Below are 19,248 nucleotides of genomic sequence, written 5' to 3'. Positions count from 1 at the left end.
AAAACCCAGATTCCAGAAGACTCTGACAACCCTTTTTGAGACCCCATTATTTTCCATGCTAGATCACAAATAATCTAAAATAAACAAAAATCTGTTCATGAACAAACTTACTCACATTCCAGCCAAGCTTCAAAAACTGTTTTTAAAGAAATTGCAGCGGTTACAGATATATTTACAAGTTAATTATTTACTTCAAACACACTAAAATCACCAGTTACTATCTCAAACACAGACCCACACTATCACCAAATAACATTAAAAAGTATACCTGTAAATCCCAAACTTTACATCATATGGTGAGCACTTCACATAGAGGGGAATGGAATTTTGAAACTCTTTCTCCCAGAAGCTATTGAGGCTGAGATAATTCAAAACTTTTAAAACAAATGAATAGATTTTAATTTGACCAGAGTATTAAGGATTATGCAATCCATATGAATGAATATGCTTAGATGCATATGAGCTGTGATCTCATTGATTGGCACAACACGCTCAGTGGGCTAAATGACCTACTTTGATATTTAGGTTTTTAGATCCAGTGATCTAGAACGGCCTTTGTCGACCTTCTGAATAATAAATAGCCTTTTCTGCCCACTATTCCTCAGTTGTAGATTGCTATTTTTGGGGTGAGTGTTTGCTCCAGCTCTGTTTCTTATTATTGGCAAAACATCCAAATGATCATAGAATCATCGAATTCCTACAGTGTGGAAGCAGGCCACTTGGACTGTTGAATCCACACTGATCCTCCAAAGAACACCCCACCCAGACCTGTTCCACCCCTGCATTTCCCATTGCTAATCCATCTAGCCTGCCTAGGATGGGCAATTTAGCACGGTATATCTACCTAATCTAAATATCTTTGGACTGTGGGAGGAAACGCACACAGACACGTCAATTACAGTCCACATTTGTAAAATGCATAAATCTATCAGCATTTTTATGGTTCTACCTATCAGTACTCCCACTTTCAAATCAAGGTCTGAATCCTGAAACCAAGCAGTTGCTTTTATTTCTAATTCCTAATGCAAGAGCACTGGCAAAAATGAACTGCAGAGTAGTGTAAATCATTTGGGCTGGAGTTGTCATAAATATGTGCATTTCCCTTGTGACCATTTCTCTGCCATCATGTTACAAAATACTTTGAGCACAAATACTTTTGGTACAGCAAGTCCATACTACTACTCACCTTTCTTCCCTGAAGTGAATCTACAGCTCTCTATCTTCCTTCCACTTGTAAGCTTTCCTAGCTTCCCATTAAATGTATCTATGCCAGTCACTCCAACCAGTCCATATTGTCATGAGCTGTACATTATGAGCACTCCATGGATATTCTCCCTTTTCTCTCTCACTCCTTTTTCTCCTGAGTTTTTGATGGAATGTTTCTTAACTGATTTATATTGAAGCCACTTATTTTGATATCCCCACAAATGGAAATATGTTCCCTCAACTCACATTCTCAAATGTTTTCATATTCTCAAGATGTCAATAAGGTCATTGGTTACTTTTGAGCCCCGGCCTGTTCAATCTTTCCTGCCAAGTATCAGTCCTCAGTTCGAGAATTATTCCAGTAAATCTCCTGTGTGGGTAGAATACTCCTGTATTTATCGTCATATACCTTCATTATTTGAGTTTCTTTCTGTCATTATATTTATCCATTTCAGCATTTTTAGAATGATAGAATAATTATAGGTTATAGAAAGCCATCTGCACTAATTGTCTACAAAAGCAACTGAGCTCATACCACTCACGCACCTTTTGCATTTGCTCCTGCAATTATTTTCTTTTCAAGTCTATATTTAATTCTCTGTAGAAAGCCAGAATTGAATTTGCTTCCACCTCACTCTTAAAGATCTAATCGTCTGTCGTTTAAAAACAAAATTTCTTAAGTCACCATTAGTTCTTTTGTCATTGATCTTAATTCGATGTTCCCAGATTAAAAACAAAATTTCTCAAGTCACCATTAGTTCTTTTGTCATTGATCTTAATTCGATGTTCCCAGATTTTGACCTTCATCAATGAAAACAAGTCATCTAGTTGGTCTGCCTCTAATGTGAACAGCCACAACATTATCAATCTGTCTATGTAACTGCAGTTCCTCATTCCTGACACCATTCTTTCCAAATTTTTCTGTACCCTTTTTGAAACCTTTTTAACATTTTGAAAGTGTGCTGCAATTGAGTACTCCAGTTCAGCCTGAAAAAGCCTTTTATAAATGTTCATCCTCACTTCCTTGCTTTTATACTTAATGTCTCTACATAGAATAATTCAGCACAGGAACAAACCCTTCAACCACCATATCTGTGCCGACCATGATACTTGAAATAACTCCACAGAGGCCGGTATCCCGTCACCCTTCATTTACAGATGGAGAGTCCTTGACACTGATGGAGCTTCCTCAGAACCAGCTCTGAATATGCAGAGCCTCTGGTACTCCTGTTTTTTTTTTCGCTTTTACCCCCACACTACCGCCTAACTGCGGTAGTGCTTACTTATTCCCCCGCACCCATGTTGTGTGTGTGCTGGTGTGAGACACAGTGAAACTTCTGTGACGAAACATATGTCCACCAGGGCTTCGTTACTGGACCAGATTAACAGCCTCAATCAGGGAACTCATATTCTATGAGATCCACCTGATTAATCTTGTTACAATCTCAACAATACTATTCTAAACTAATCCCATCTGATTGCACATGGTCCATATCCTCTATTCTCTGCCAGTTCATGCGTCTGTCTAAATTTCTCTTGAACTTTGCTATTGCGTTTGCTTCTATCACATCCCCTGGCAACACATTCCAGATACCTACTGTCCTATATTGTAAAAACACTTGTCTCACACATCTCCTTTACACTTCTCCCATTTCACCTTAAACCTACATCCCAAAAGACCCATGGCCCACACCCTAAAGATCCTACATATCTTTTTAACCCTTTGAGTGAAAGTGCAATATTGGAAGGTTAATTAGATTAGATTAGATTCCCTACAGTATGGAAACAAGCCCTTCAGCAAAACAAGTCCACACCGACCCTCCGAAGAGTAACCCACCCCGACCCTATATTTACCCCTGCCTAATGCACCTAACGCTATGGACAATTTAGCATAGCCAATGCACCTGATGTGCACATATTTGGACTACAACAGTCTTTGGCAGTAACTGGAAAAATTAGTTTAGGGACAGCTATTTGATGGTCTTAAAAAGACTCCCATATCTGGAAGTCAGCATGTTCCTGTGAGGATGAAAGATAAGAATGGCAAGATTTGGGTGCCTTGGATGATGAGAGATGTTGAAAGATTAGTTAAAAAGTAAAAGGCAGCATATGTAAAGTTTATGAAATAAAATCAAATAAGATCTTTGAGGGCTACAAATGAAGTTGAAAACTTAAAAAAGAAATTTAGGGCTAGAAAGGGCCATGAAATATCTTTTGGATTAAGGAGGATCCCAATGCATATATTAGAAGCAAGATGGTGACTAGGGAAAGGGTAGGTTCACTCAACGACATAGGGAAATTTATGTGTGGAGCTAGAGGAATTGAGTGAGGTGAGTTTTGAGAAGATTTGTAGCTCAGGTTGAGCCACCCCCTGAGAAAAGGAACAGAAAGTGGCTTCACCACAGTAAATAATATCGCCACAGGAAATGACATCACCAACTCAAAGAAACCCAAACATATAAATAGGAAGCAGGAATTTTCAGAAGTGCTTCGCCTTAGGCCCACTGAAGATGTCACCTAGTAGAGTGATGAAACATCTGGAAATGAACCTTCCAGCTTAGCGAGCAAACCTACATCCAGAATTGAGTGAGGTGCTTAATGAATACTCTAAAATTATTCAACATTGGTGGTAAGTTTAGAGAGGAGTTGGTTGTTACTCTGAGGAATGTTGATATTAAAAATGTTGGGTGTCTTGAAAAACATTAAGATAGATAAGTCCGAAGGGCCTAATGAAATCTAACCCAGAACACAGATGCAGACAAGGGAGGAGATTGCTGAGCCCTTGACAGATATCTTTGTATCCTCTTTAGCCACAGGTGAGTCCCAGCAGATTGTAGAATAGCCAATGTTGTTCCTTTGTTCAATAAGGTCAGCAGAGATAATCTAGGAAATTATAGGCTGTTGAATTTTACATCAGTGGTGAGGAAATGATTGGAAAAGATGTTGTCTACATGGACTTTACTGAAGCATTTGACAAGGTCCATCATGATAGGCTGGTCCAGATGATCAAATCTCAAAATCCATGGTGATTTGGCAGATTGGATACAAAATTGGCTTGACCATAGAGACAACTGTTAGTTGTGGAGGGTGTTTTTCTGACTGGAGGTTCGTGACCATTGGTGTTCCACAAGGATCAGTGCTGGCACTTCTCTTGTTTGTAATAAATATGGATGATTTTGACAAAAATATTAGTGGTCTGATCAGTAAGTTTGCAGATGACGTGAAAATTGGTGGAACTGTGGAGGGTGAGGAAAAATGTCAAAGCACACAGCAGGACATAGATCATGTGGAAAGTTGGGTGGAGAAATGGCAGATGAAATTTAATCCAGATAAGTGTAAAGTGTTCCATTCTGAGAGGTCAAATGTTAGAGAAACATATATAGTAAATGACCCAACCCTTAGGAACACCGATATCCAGAGGGACCTTGGGATTCAAGTCCATAGCTCCCTGAAAAAGATAACGTAAGTGGAAAATGTGTTTAAGAAGGCGTATGGCACGTTTGTCTTCAGTCAGGGCATTGAGTATAAAAGTTGGTGAGTGGTGTTTCAATTATATAAGACTTTAGTCAGGGCATATTTGGAATATTGTGCACAGTGGTCACCATACATTGGAAGGATGTGGAAGTTCACACAGTGAACTCACAGCACCAGGTGGCTCACAGCACCAGGGACTCTGGTTTGATCACAGCCTCGGGGCAACTGTCTGTGTGGAGTTTGCACATTCTCCCGCTGTCCACGTGGTATCCTCCAGCTGCTCGAGCTTCTTTGCACAATCCAAAGATGCGCACATTAGGTGAATTGGCTGTGCTAAATTGCCCATAGTGTCCAGGGATGTGTAGGTTAGGTGCATTTGTCAGGGGTAAATGTTGAGTAATAGGGTAGGGGAATGGGTCTGGGTGGTTTACTTTTGGCAGGATTGGTGTGGACTTGTTGGTTTGAAGGGCCTGTTCCCACACTGTATGGACTCTGATTCAGAGAGAGTTAAAAAGTGGTTTATCAAGATGTTGACTGGATTGGAGTGTGTTAGTTATAAGGAGAAATTGGACAAACTTAGATTGTTTTTACGAGAGTGTCAGACTGAGGGGTAACCTGACAGAAGTATATAAAATGATGAAAGGCTTGGATCGGGTGAATAGTCTTTGTCCCAGGGTGGAAATGTCAAATACTCGGGACACAGGCTTAAGGTGAGACAGGGAAAGGTTAAAGGAGATGTGCAAGGCAAGTTTTTTAGACAGAGATAGTGGGTGCCTGGATGTGCTACCAGGGGAGGTGGTGGAAGCAGCAACACTAGAAAGGTTTGAGGCATTTAGACAGATACATGGACAGGGAGAGAATAGAGGGGTATGGATGTCCAGGCAGATGTAATTAGTTTAAATAGCATCATGTGTTGCTGGAAAAGCGCACATTTTCAATAACACATTTTCAGCTCTGATCTCCAGCATCTGCAGCCCTCACTTTCTCCTTAAATAGCATCATGGTTGGTACAGGCATAGTGGGTCAAAGTATCTGTTGCTATGCTGTACTATTCTATGCTTTATGTTCTAACCTCAATCTCAATCTGCCCTACCATTTTCGTCAATTTGTGAGCATACACACTCCAGGTCCCTTTGCTCCTTTTAAAATTATATCCCTTTTCACATTGCCTGTCCTGATTCTTCCGAACAAAATGTATTGCTTCAATTTGTTAGACTCCATCTACAGCACACCTGTCCATCCCACCAGCTTGTCTGCATCCTTGTGAGCTCTGTCACTATCCTCCGATCACAATACCTCTTAAGTTTTCTGTCATCTGAAATTTTTTTGATGTTGTGCTTTGTACAGCAAAGTTCAGGTCATTAAATATTAAGAAAATGAGTAATTCTCCTACCTACAGTACCCAACTATACGTCTTCCTCCAGTCTATAAAACAGTTCTGCATTGTTACACTGTTTTCTGTCAGTCTTACAGCTTGGGATCCACAAACCCACCCTTTTCGTTTAATGCCTTCAGTATTCCTGACAAACCCTTTTTATGCCAATTGATCACCTGCCTTTTGGAAGTCCATGCAAAGGTCTGACTTTCCCCATTTGTGCACACTGTGTCCTAATTGTACTGTAGATGTCCATACATCCCAAGGACTGCAGCGGTTCAGGAAAGCAGCTCACCACCATCTTCTCCAGGGCAAGTAGAAATAGCCAATAAATGCTAGCCTAGCCAGGGATACCCACATTCCCTTGAACAAATAACAACGACTACTGTGAATTTTGTCTAGAAATATAATTTATAACTGTTATCCTGCCACCACGATTAAACTGCAGTTCTCTGCCAACACCTGTATCTAAGAAGTCATAGAGTCATACAGCAAAGAAGCAGCTCCTCTGCAGTGTCATCCTTTACTTCTTTCTGTATTTGCTCCTCTTTATTCTCACACTGACTTCTCTCTTTCCCTCTCCTGGATTCTGTCACCTCACTTCCTGTTTTTGCTGAATAAGAGCAAAATACCGCAGATGCTGGACATTTGGAGGTGTATCGAGATGGTGGCAGAGGAGAATGGGCCCAATGGTGAAAGAAGGCGGCTGAAAAGTGGCAACTTCAATGTTGGCTGAGTCCAGTGTAGACAGCAGGAAGGTGGTGGAGGAGGGATGATGGTGGAGGTATTGTTGATGATTTGGTTCAGGACGAATAGACTCTCTTTAAGCTATATCTTCCTATATTTTTTCTTATTCTTTAAGCTATTCAAAATGGTGTCAGATGGTGGTGACAGTTGAAAAGCTATTCACTGTATTTTGCTGTTTTTCTCACTGTAAAATACACGTGACAATAAAATAATTCATTCATTACCGGAAGTAAAAACAAACAATGCTGGAGAAACTGTTAAGTTGGTGTACGGCCTAGTTTTGTCATTGTTCTTATTTTTTCATTCATTTATGTTATGTCTTTATTAGCTGGCTTGTTCTTGCTACTTAATGGGATATATTTCACCTGAATTTGTTTTGCATTTGAAATTCTCTCCACTTATTATTTATGATTAGATTAGATTCCCTACAGTGTGGAAACTGGCCATTCGGCCCAACAAGTCCACACCGACCCTCCGAAGAGCAACCCATCCAGACCCATTCCCCTACATTTACTCCTGACTAATGCACCTAACATTACAGGCAATTTAGCATGGCCAATTCACCTGACCTGCACATCTCTGGACTGTGGGAAGAAACCGGAGCACCTGGAGGAAACCCACACAGACACGGGGAGAATGTGCAAACTCCACACAGGCAGCTGCCCGAGGCTGGAATCGACTCTGGGACCCTGATGCTGTGAGGCAGCAATGCTAGCCACCGTGCTGTCCCCATTACAAATTGTTAAGTTTTTCCCCTGCTGTAGTTTCATCTCATTAAAATGTGCCACTTTCTTACTGTGATTTGAACATTATTATGTCTTGCTTGATCTTTAGGTTGTAATTACTGTTGCCTAGACGTTTCTCACTGCTACTTCCTCTTATCAGTTCTAGATATCATGTATCCCTTTTGCTGCTTACGTGGCCATTTATTGGTGAAGGTAAATTATTCTAATTTTGTCCTGTTTTGTTTTTCCCATAGAGCTGTCCTTGATCACTCTGCACTGGTTTCTGACTGCATTTGCCAGTGTTGTGCATATCAACATACTTCTCCGAGTCTGGGACATATTCTTCTGTGAGGGCTCTGTTCTCCTTTTCCAGATCACACTGGGAATGCTCAAATTGAAGGTATGTAGGTTACCATGAGGATAGTAAGATGGGATTTTTGGGAATATTTTCCAGCTCTTTTGGAGCCGCTAAGAACATAACAAGGATTAGGAGCAAGAGTGGGCAATTCAGCCCCTTGCTTTGTCTTTTAGGATGATCATGGCTGATCTCATCTTGGCTTTAAGTCTCACCTCCTTGTAATGGGAGCATTGCAGCAGCCATTCTTGCTGCTTGCCATGTTGAGAAAACACATGGAGAGCACGATGGGATCAGTACAAGCACAAGCTTGAGTAACTGGACATATCTTGGAAATGGGTATTGTAGATTTAGTACCTCGTATCAGTAGAGATGAGTAGGGTGATTGCACACATTGATCCTGGGTCTGAATGGTGTACACTTGCTGATTTTGGGTCTGAATAATGGATACTCCCTCTATACTGGGTCTGAATAATATACGCTCACACAAATACTAGGTCTGAATAGCAGACCCTCACACTGATGGTAGATCTGAACTGAAAATACTCACGTTCTTCCTATAAAAGCCACTGCTTTTCCATTTATGTGTGGGTATACATAACCACTATCATACATACTCACATTATCCACATTAAAAATCTCACAACACCAGGTTATAGTCCAACAGGTTTAATTGTGTGCTTCCAATTAAACCTGTTGGACTATAACCTGGTGTTGTGTGATTTTTAACTTTGTACACCCCAGTCCAACACTGGCACCCCCAAATCATCACATTATCAACACTCACTTATATGGGTGTTGCACTCCCAGTAAGGCTCACTAGGTGGCAGTATGAACCTTATTTCCTCCTCCACATCACAAGGCTACCCAAACTGAATTGCTCGGATCAAAGTCCTCAGTACAGGCTGGGTCTGTATTGAGGAATTTGACTGTAACCCTCTGGACTGAGGCAATGTGAGTGTGGGTTACACTGGTAATATTAGTAGAAGTGAAAATAAATATCTCATAGGAACAGGAGTAAGCCAGTTAAGCCGCTCAAGTCTATTCTGCTACTCATTAAAATCGTGGCTGATTTGTGGCCTAACTCCATATTACCTGCCTTTGGCCCTTAATAACTTTTGCTTAATAAAAAAAAACTTCCTGCATCCACTGCCATTTGTGGAAGAGAGTGCCAAATATTTGCTACCTTTTGTATATAGAATTGCTTCCTAATATCTCTCCTAAACAGGCTGGCCTGAATTCTCAGACTGTACCTCCTATTGTGTGCAAGTCCCCAACCAGTGGAAATAATCTATCTACCCTGTCTTTCTGTCGGTATCTTGAAGATTTCAATGAGATCACCTTTTAACCTTCTATCTACTTGAGAAAACAGACCTAATTTATGTAATCTCTCCCCTTAAGCACTGAAGTCCAGGTATCATTCTTGTAAACAATTTGTCAATCAATAATAATTAATTAATGATGGTGGTCCAGTCAGTTCTAATAATTTATTAGTAGAAAACTAGTAATCAGTCAGTAATTTGTTAATTAGTCGGTCAGTAATAACTAACTAATGACAGCATCTGGTAAGTTAATTAAATAGTGGCATAGCCCATTTTGTGACGTTACTATCTTGAAGCTGTTTTTATGAAAAAGCTATGAAGCAGTTCAGTTGGGAGGGTGCAGGAAATCTGACACCTTTGGGAACCATGACTGAGATTGTCAAAATTTCATAAATGGTGTGTGAAGGCAGGGAGGATGTTGGCACATAAGTGAATATTTGAAGAAGTAGTTGATGTAACACTGCAGGTTGACTTCTGTCATTCTGGTAGTTGTCTGAGAAAGGTTATCCTCTTCTCACACAATTTTTCAGCTCACCAATTGTAAACAGTAGAACTCTGAGAGAATAGATTAAGTTCTTTCCTGTCTTAAGAGCGGAACACATTGTATTACCAGATTTTGAGGGATGCAACATTGTTGGAGTGCTGGGAGCCTTACCCTTTTAAGATACTGGAGCCAAGTTTCTCTGATATCTAAAAGATCCCAGTATCCTCACCAACCTTCCCTCAGACAATCATCACCAAAACATACCTGTCTTTTCCTTCATTCATTTCTGTTTGTGTATTAAAAATGCTACATTTGCTTCTATAACAGCTGGAGATGTAGCAGCATTGAGTTAGATTTTGTATTTAATGAGATTTGTTGATTCTTTAGGAAGAGGAACTCATTCAGTCTGAAAACTCAGCGTCTATCTTCAACACATTATCAGACATTCCTTCACAGATTGATGACCCAGAGATCCTCATTAAGGTCAGTGTCATTTGACAGCTAAACAGGTATAGCCAAGTCCAAAAGTCCAGTTTCTTTGAGAATTAAGAATCTGAAAAACCTCAGAATCAATCATAATTTTAATCAGCGATGAATTACTTGCACACTATGTAGTCAGTAACCTCAATTAATTAATGAGGTCTGCAGTGCTCAGTTCAGAAACATTAACGTTGGGCGGCACAGTGGTTCAATGGTTAGCACTGCTGCCTCACAGCGCCAGGATCCCGGGTTCGATTCCCACATCGGACGACGTTCTCCCCGTGTCTGTGTGGATTTCCTCTGGACGCTCCGGTTTCCTCCCACAATCCAAAGATGTGCAGATCAGGTGAATTGGCTATTCTAAATTGCCCATAGTGTTAAGTGCGTTAGTCAGGGGTAAATATAGGGTATGGAATGGTTCTGGGTGGCTTACTCTTTGGAGGGTCAGTGTGGCACTGTTGGGCGGAAGGGCCTATTTCCATTCTGTAGAGAATCTAATCTAAACTCTAGAATTAAGGCTTCTAGCATCCACAGGGTTTTGCTTCTATCACATTTCCAACTCCCCTCCTCCAAGTCCCTCCTCCCTACCTTTTATCTTCTCCTGCTGAACACTCTCTGCTCATTCCTGAAGAAGGGCCTGTGCCCGAAACGTCGAATCTCCTGTTCCCTGGATGCTGCCTGACCTGCTGTGCTGTTCCAGCAATAAAGTTTCAACTTTGATCTCCAGCATCTGCAGACCTCACTTTCTCCTTTGCTTCTTTAATAATTAACTAATGACAGTGTTTGGTCACTCAGTTAATTAGCACACTGCATAGTCAGTAGTAATTAATCAGATAGTGTTTTGTCAGTCAATAACTGATTAGTTCACACTATGTAATCAGTCAGTAATATTTAAATTAATAACAGTGCTTGGTCAGTCACTAAACAATTAGCATAGTACTTAGTCAGTTGGTAGTAATTAACTAATGACTGTTTGTTTGGTGAGTCAGTAATAATTAATGACAATGTTAGGTCAGTTACTAAGAATGAATGACAGTATTTGGTTAGGTCAAGATAGTGCTCACTCAGTTAGTCAATTGTTACTAGCTTGTATGTAACCAGTCAGAAATAGTTAATTAATGATAATGTTTGGCCAGTCAATGTTGTGGGCGGCACGGTGGCACAGTGGTTAGCACTGCTGCCTCACAGCACCAGCGACCCGGGTTCAACTCCCGCCTCAGGCGACTGTCTGTGTGGAGTTTCACATTCTCCCCGTGTCTGCTTCAGCACCCCTCCGGGTGCTCCGGTTTCCTCCCACAATCCAAAAATGTGCAGGTTAGGTGAATTGGCCATGCTAAATTGCCCGTAGTGTTAGGTGAAGGGGTAAATGTAGGAGTAAGGGTCTGGGTGGTATACGCTTCGGTGGGTCAGTGTGGACTTGTTGGGCCGAAGGGCCTGTTTTCACACTGTAAGTAATCTAATCTAATAATAATTACTAGCATGCTATCTAGTCAGTCAGTAAAATTAACAACAGTTAGTAATAATTAATTAGTAGCGTAGTGGTTAGTCAGTAGTAATTGATAGAATTTAATAATTATTTAGTCTTTAGTCAATCAATAATAACTAATTACAGTTTGGATTAGCTAATTAATGACAATATTTTTCCGGTCAGTAATATTTAATGAATGACAGCATTTTGTTAGTCAGTAATAATTAATGGCAGTAGTCATTCATTCCATAATATTTAATTAATGAAAATATTTGGTCAGTTAATAATGTCTAGATTGAGACAGATCAAGCCTTTAGCTTTGCTGGTTTATGTAAGGCCTGATTTGTGGATTTGTTCTGCGTTTTGTTCTGGAGATTTTTGAATTATGTTTGTCATGTAAATGTGAGAGAAGGTGGGGGAAAAAAAGTTATTTCTGTGCTGTCATTGTGTGGGGTCGAACCTTGCATCTTTCCAGAAGTGAGTGTTTGGCATAAATGCATCAAACTGAGGGTAAAGCATGAGAAAGGAAGAGTCATCGAGTCATGCAACATGGAAACAGACCCTTTGGTCCAATTTGTCCATGTCAGCAAAGTTTCCCAAACTAAACTATTCCCACCCCTCTGCATTTGGGCCATATCCCATAAACCTTGCCTATTCATGTCCCCGTGGAGAAAGTGAGGACTGCAGATACTGGAGACTAGAGTTGAAAAATGTGATGCTGGAAAAACACAGCAGGTCAGGCAGCATCCGAGGAGCAGGAGAATCCACGTTTCGGGCATAAGCCCTTCTTCAGGAATGAGGCTGGTGTGCCAGGCAGGCTGAGATAAAAGGTAGGGGGGAGGGGATTTGGGGGAGGGGCACTGGAAATACAATAGGTGGAAGGAGGTGAGGGTGATAGGCTGGAGAGGGGGTGGGGGCAGAGAGGTCAGGAAGAAAATTGCAGGTCAAGAGGGCGGTGCTGAATCTTTAAGAAAGGAAAGCACAGCTTTTTACAGTGATATCAAGACACAGTATAATTACAAACATAGGAGCAGGAATAGGCCATTCAGCCCTCTGAGCCTGCTTTACTGATGCTAGATCATGGCTGATCATTTGCCATATCCCTGCACTATTCCCATATCCCACTGATATCATTAGTAACTAGAAATCTATGAATCTCTGTCTCTAATTAATGACCGCACTTCTGCAGTTCAACAATTTCAGAGATTCATCACAGTCCTTATCGTAGTCTTGAATGGTTTGTCCCTTACTTTATGGTTTCCCTTGGTCTAAACTGCACAGTCAGTGATAAAAGCCTTTCTGCATCAAACACTTCCTGGTGCTTTAAGAATTTTGTAAGCTTCAATGAATCGCCTCTTATTCTTCTAAACCCCAGAGAAGACAGACCCAGTCTCCTCGATCTTTCCTCATACGACAATCCTGCCATCCCAGGATCAGTCTGGAGAACCTTTGCTGCATCCTTTCCATGGCAAAAATAAGAAAGAAATGTCTGGCAAGGATATCAATCCTCCAGCTGCAGTCTGACCAGTGTTCTGTACAATTAAAGCAAAACGTCTTTGTTTCTGTACTTTGAACAAAGACATGCAGCTCCTTGTGGAGATCGGGTTATAGCAACCATTCAGTTCACTGTGTAAAATACACTGTGAAATATTTCTCTGCAGGAGTCAATGAAGCTCGCTGGATCGTTGACAGATGCCATGATTGAGAGCCAAAGGACGAAGCATCTGGCATATCTGATTGCAGACCAGAACCAGGTCCCACAATCAACCATGCCAAACTATACAAAGGTGTGTACCACTGGTGAGGCAGCAATCTGTACAAAGCCAGGAAAGATTCTGTTAGCACATAACGTTATTGGCATGAAGAAAGACAGAATGTAACGCAGTGACTGTGGGGTGACGGGGAATGAAGGGCAAGTGAGGGGGATGAAGGGTGAGTGGGGGTGACGGGGGGGTGAAGGGTGATGGGGGTGAAGAGTGAGCAGAGATGAAGGGTGGGGGGGTGAAAGGTGAGCGGGGGTGACGGGGTGAAGGGTGAGCAGGGGGAGACTGAAGGGTGAGCGGGGTGATGTGGGGGTGACTTGGGGGGTGGGAGGGGGCGAGGTGATGGGTGAGCAGGGTGACGAGGATTATCTAAACTTCAAGCAGGCATGTTGGTTTTTTTGTCCTGTGCCAAACGTTCTAGTTTGAGATTTCTTCTCCTGGCTTCATCTTTCTGTAAATAACAGGAAAGGTTCTTGTCCCCAGCTTGTCTTTACTGGTCTCGGAGATGCAGCCAGGATGACTTTTGTCATGTCCAAATGTAATGTGAGTAGGCTCTCCATTGAGATCTGTCTTTCTTCTCTGTATAGATTGTTCGACGACAGTCCCAACGCAGGAAGTCTGGACTGGGTGCTCTACTTTTTGGTAAGCTCATTGTCCCCGAATCATCGAAGCAGATCCAGGCATGGTGGGGTGTTATAGTGGGATACAGGTATCGGGCAGGGATAAGTGTACATGGCTGTAATGAGGATGGCAGAGTCTGCCAATGGCAGCAAATCACAGACAATGACATAAAAACAGAAAACAAGAGAAATACTTAGCTGTGAAGAGTGAAGGTAGCTTTTTATTTCAGACTGATACCCTTTTCATTACTTCTGCTACTGCCTGAGTTGTTAGGAATTCCCAGCATTTGTTGGTTTGATTTCAGGTTTCCAGAATTCATGGAATTTGGTTCCAGACTCAGGGGATATTGTGGAATAAATGTTGTTATCTCCAATTTTCATTGTTTACTTCATGGTGTGTTCATGAATTCACCATTAATCATTGTTAACTTTTCAAATGTGTTTTTGTAAATTTCTTCCCTTTCTTTCCTCTTCCTGCCTCTTATCTATTTCATGCTCTTCTTCATTCCCTGTAACTGCTTCTCTACATTCTTTTCTGTAATTTTCCCTCCTTTTCCTCCATACCCACCCTTTACACTTTGTACGTTATGCATTGCCATCTCATGTTCAGGATCCTTGTGCTGTGTGAACAAGCACTTTGCTAACTTCACGAGAAGCCATCTTGATCAGCTGTTAAAATGTGCTGGTGCAGCAAAATGCATTTTGACCGACCTTAATCCTTGCTAATCTCCTAGTTATGGCTGAAACTTTCCACTTCCCTCGCTTGCTGTCACACCTGTTCACTGTATTTCTTTAATACTCTTTACCCACTCTCTTACTGACAGGTGACAATGAAGATGCAGAGGCGATGAAGGCAAAAAACATCAAACAGACTGAGTTGGTGGCAGATTTACGGGAAGCCATTCTGCAAGTAGCTCGACATTTCCAATGCCTGGACCCTAAAAATTGCAACATTGTGAGTAAATAACTAAGGGAGAACCTGTGACAACTCTAGCTTCCTTGGCATGTGTCTATATCACAAGATGTATACAGGCAACAACAGAAGTGGCTAACACACTTGTAGCATGTTGTAGGACAATTTTTTAGCATTTGGGAATCTCATCTCCATACCACCGAATGTCCCTATTCAGTGGCTGGGAAGTGAGGGTGACAGAGAGAGCAATGGTGGTGAGTTCTGACATCTCAACCAGATCAGAATTTTCAGCTTTTTAAATAAAGGTCATAGTGAGACTAATGGCATCTCTGAAACAGGGTCATGTACAAGACAATAGATAGCAAATTTCCCCCTTTAGTCCTCTTTAGCCCTCCCAGTCGTCTTTCTATATTTGGTGGAGTCCATTTTGCTGTCACTGGTGAGCTGTTTGTCTGGGAGGAGAAATGTGTGTCCTGCCAATCTCCATCTTCTCTCCATCAGGATGTCCTATTTGCACCTTTGGAAGATTGAGAATTGTGAAAATACCCATTTCAAAATTTTAATAGTTTTTTTGTTTGAAGTTTCAGATTTTGGAAAAAAATACAATTGGCTTACACTGTCCACATTTAAATACATCCATCATCAAATTCCACTAATCTGCTCCTTGGGCAAGTGTCTCCTATACTCCTATCTCCAAGATTCAACCTGAACCTGTCCAGGTGGAGACACTGTTCAGTATCTAGGCTTGGGCTGACAAAAAATTAGATGTTTTTTTTAAATTAGATTCCCCACAATGTGGAAACAGGCCCTTCAGCTCAACAAATCCACTCCGAAGAGTAACCCATCCAGTCCCATTTCCCTCTGACTAATGTACCTAACACTATGAGCAATTTAGCATGGCCAATTCACCTGGCCTGCACATCTTTTGGACTGTGGGAGGAAACCGGAGCACCCGGAGGAAACCTCGCAGACACAGGGAGAATGTGCAAACTCCACACAGACAGTCCCCCAAGGCTGGAATCAAACCTGGGAACCTGGTGCTGTGAGGCAGCAGTGCTAACCACTAAGCCACCATGCCACCCCGAAGTGGCAAGTAATGTTTGCACCACCAATTCTCAGGTAATGACCATCTCCAACAAGAGAAACTCCAACCATCACCCCGTTCAATAGCAATACCACCATTTGAATTTCTGTACTATAAACCATTCTGCAAGTTTAACTCACAAAAAAGTTATGAACATCAGATTCAGCTTTCGAGAAATCGGTGTGGAACCATGATTACAATATGGGTACATCCTTAGTTTTACTTTTGTACATAAGGTAAAGGTCAGCATTTATCTAAAGTAAAATGATTGAGCTGCTGCAGAGTGACAGATACTATTGAATAAAAGTGCTGTCTCAATTTATAAATAATGCAAACTGCTGAAGGTTGTGGGAGTGAGGTTCTGTTGTGTAATTTCTTTGAAAGTGCAAGTCCAGATGAGTATGAAGCAATAAAGATCAGCACTTTTTGAATTCTATAAAAGGACATAATTTGCAAGACCTAGGAGGTAGAACCATGTACAGAAGAGCCCTTTGGCCCATCACACCTGCACTGCCAAAAATATGCCACTGCCTACACTAAGCCCATAGCCTTTTATGTACATAGCCTTAAAGTTTGTGATGTTCCCCACCTCAAATATCCTCTCAGGCAGTGCATTCCAGATCCTCACCACCCTCATTGTGAAAACATATTTCCTCAAATCCCCTTTAAACCTCCTGCATTTCACTTTAAAATTATGGTCCTTGTTATTGAGCTTACAACTAAGAGGAACAGCTGCTTTCTATTAACTCTGTCCATGTCCCTCATAATGCTAGACATGTCGGTGTTTTCTGCACCAAAGAAAACGACCAAGCCTCTCTTCGTAGCTGAAATTCTCCATCTAAAGAAACATCCAAGTGAATTTACTCTGCATCCCCTCCAATGTATTCACATCCTTCCTATCGTGTGGTGACCAGAACTGTGCACAGTACTGCAGCTACACACCTCTGGCATCACTCCCCTTGTTCTAATCTATGTCACAACTGATCTTGTATGCCTCCTTAACTACCCTGTTACCTGTCCTGAAACCTTCAGGGATCTGTTAACAAGCACCCGAGCTCCCTCTGTTCCTCTGAGCTTCCTGCTGTCTTTCCATTCATTGAGTACCCCCCGGTCTTGTTTCTTCTTGCAAATCTCACATTTATCAGGGTGAAGTTGCATTCTGCCAATTCATTACCTGTAATTTCCTCCCTCATTGTCCACAGTCGCCTGGGACACAACTCACCCGAAGCTGGCGATTTATCCCCTTTTAAATTTGTCTGAACCTCCAATATCTCTTCACTTTTGATATCAATCTGCTCAAGAATTTCACAGTCCACTTTTTTCAATTCAGGAGTTGCATCCTTCTCTTCTTCCACACAGACAGATGTGAAGAAATCATTTAACATATTACAAGATTAGATTAGATTACTTACAGTGTGGAAACAGGCCCTTCGGCCCAACAAGTCCACACCGACCCGCCAAAGCGTAACCCACCCATACCCCTACATTTACCCCTTTACCTAACACTACGGGCAATTTAGCATGGCCAATTCACCTGACTTGCACATCTTTGGACTGTGGGAGGAAACCGGAGCCCCCGGAGGAAACCCACGCAGACACGAGGAGAACGTGCAAACTCCACACAGTCAGTCGCCTGAGTCGGGAATTGAACCCGGGTCTCTGGCGCTGCGAGGCAGCAGTGCTAACCACTGTGCCACCGTGCCGCCCACAAAGATGTCCTGCAGCTACAGAAACAGATTGCTCCCTTGGTCCCTAATGGGTTCTGCTCTTTTCCTGGTTATTCTCTTCCCCTTAATATACTTGTAGAATATTTGGGAATTCTCCCTAAACTTGCCTGCCAGTGTTTTCTCATGTCCGCACTTCACTCTTCTTCAGATCTCTTTGCACTTCCTATACTCTTCTATGATGTGGAGGTGCCAGTGTTGGTCTGGGGTGGACAAAGTTAAAATCACACAACACCAGCAACCTAATGAAGGAGCAGCACTCCGACAGCTTGTACTTCCAAATAAACCTGCTAGGCTATAACTTAGTGTTGTGTGATTTTTAACTTTATACTCTTCTAGAGCCTCCATCCTTTTGCTCCCTTTTTACCTGTTATATGTCTCTCTTTTCCTTTTTAATCCAGCCATGAATATTCCTGGACATTCATGGTTCTCTAGGCTTATTGCTCTTGTGTTTCACCCTAAAGGGAACATGTTATGTCTGTACTCCCCTCCACCCAATAACTTCTTGAAATCCCGCGATTCTGCTGAAGATGTAACTTCAAGGTACTGATAAATGTAGACAAGACTGTAATTTGTATTGTTTTGTGAGTCCAATGGAGAAATGACTGTAAATTCGTAGTATTTCAAGAAATGCCAATAAAGGGGAAACAAATTGATACCTTATGAAAGGACAGTGCCCATTGGTTGGCAAGTGGACTCTGGTTGGTAGAGGTCTTGCCGTGAGAATGGAGCAGTTAATGATCGTTGACTATTAACTGCCAAATTTTCTTTAGGTTTCAAATCAATTGCTGCTGATTGATTGGTCAGAACATTGCCCTGAGACATCAACCAGCAAATATTTGTTACCTATTTTGTTTAGTTCAGACAGATGCAATGCATGTTCATGTTCTTTCTATCTGCAAAGAACTTTGTGAGGATCATAATGTTGATACACGAGGATAATATCAGAAACTTATGAAGAAGAACATTAGAAGTTGAAACAAATTAGGCCATTCATTGGAACAGGAGTAAGCTATTCAAATCATTGAGTCTGTCCTGCCATTCAATATGTTCATGGCTGATTAAATACTTTGATGCCTTTTAGCCACTTCATCCCCATATGACACTGGTAATCTGAAACCTGTCAATTTTTACCTTCAACATACTGAAAGATGGAGCTTCCACAACCCTCTGGTAGAGAATTCCAAAGGTTCAGAATCTTCTCCATAAAAAGATTCTTCTCGTAAATGTTTGAAGTTATGCTGCTTGATTTTAGGCTTGTCTTACAGGGGAAACATCTTAACTGTATCTATCCTGTCTGTCCATTCAAGTATTTTGCAAGTTTCAATTAGATCACCTCTCATTCATTAAAACTCTAGAGAATACAGGTCCAGTTTACCCAATCTGTCTTAAGACGACAGTCCCACTATCTTGGGAACAAGTCTGATGGACCTTTAATTGCATTCCCTCTATGGTAACAATATTTTGCCTGAGAAAAGGAGACCAAACCTGCACACCGTATACTCTGC

The 19,248-nt window shown here is 41.5% G+C and overlaps 1 protein-coding gene across 1 annotated transcript in view; it reads left to right on the top strand.

The window, feature by feature from the left end:
- Positions 1–19,248, top strand: part of sgsm3 (small G protein signaling modulator 3) — a 191,309-nt gene that overhangs the window by 101,965 nt on the left and 70,096 nt on the right. The window contains exons 9-13 of the mRNA XM_043680029.2: positions 7,782–7,927; positions 10,076–10,171; positions 13,298–13,423; positions 13,987–14,041; positions 14,844–14,974. Of these exons, the coding sequence (XP_043535964.2) occupies positions 7,782–7,927; positions 10,076–10,171; positions 13,298–13,423; positions 13,987–14,041; positions 14,844–14,974 (554 nt within the window). The remainder of the gene's footprint in view (positions 1–7,781; positions 7,928–10,075; positions 10,172–13,297; positions 13,424–13,986; positions 14,042–14,843; positions 14,975–19,248) is intronic.

Source organism: Chiloscyllium plagiosum, unplaced genomic scaffold (genome assembly GCF_037043375.1).
Source record: "Chiloscyllium plagiosum isolate Xiang-an unplaced genomic scaffold, Cpla_swu_hap1 HiC_scaffold_33, whole genome shotgun sequence".
Classification (NCBI taxonomy): Eukaryota; Metazoa; Chordata; class Chondrichthyes; order Orectolobiformes; family Hemiscylliidae; genus Chiloscyllium; species Chiloscyllium plagiosum.
The sequence above is the reverse complement of the archived record's forward strand: the minus strand, read 5'-3'. Positions and strand labels throughout refer to the sequence as shown.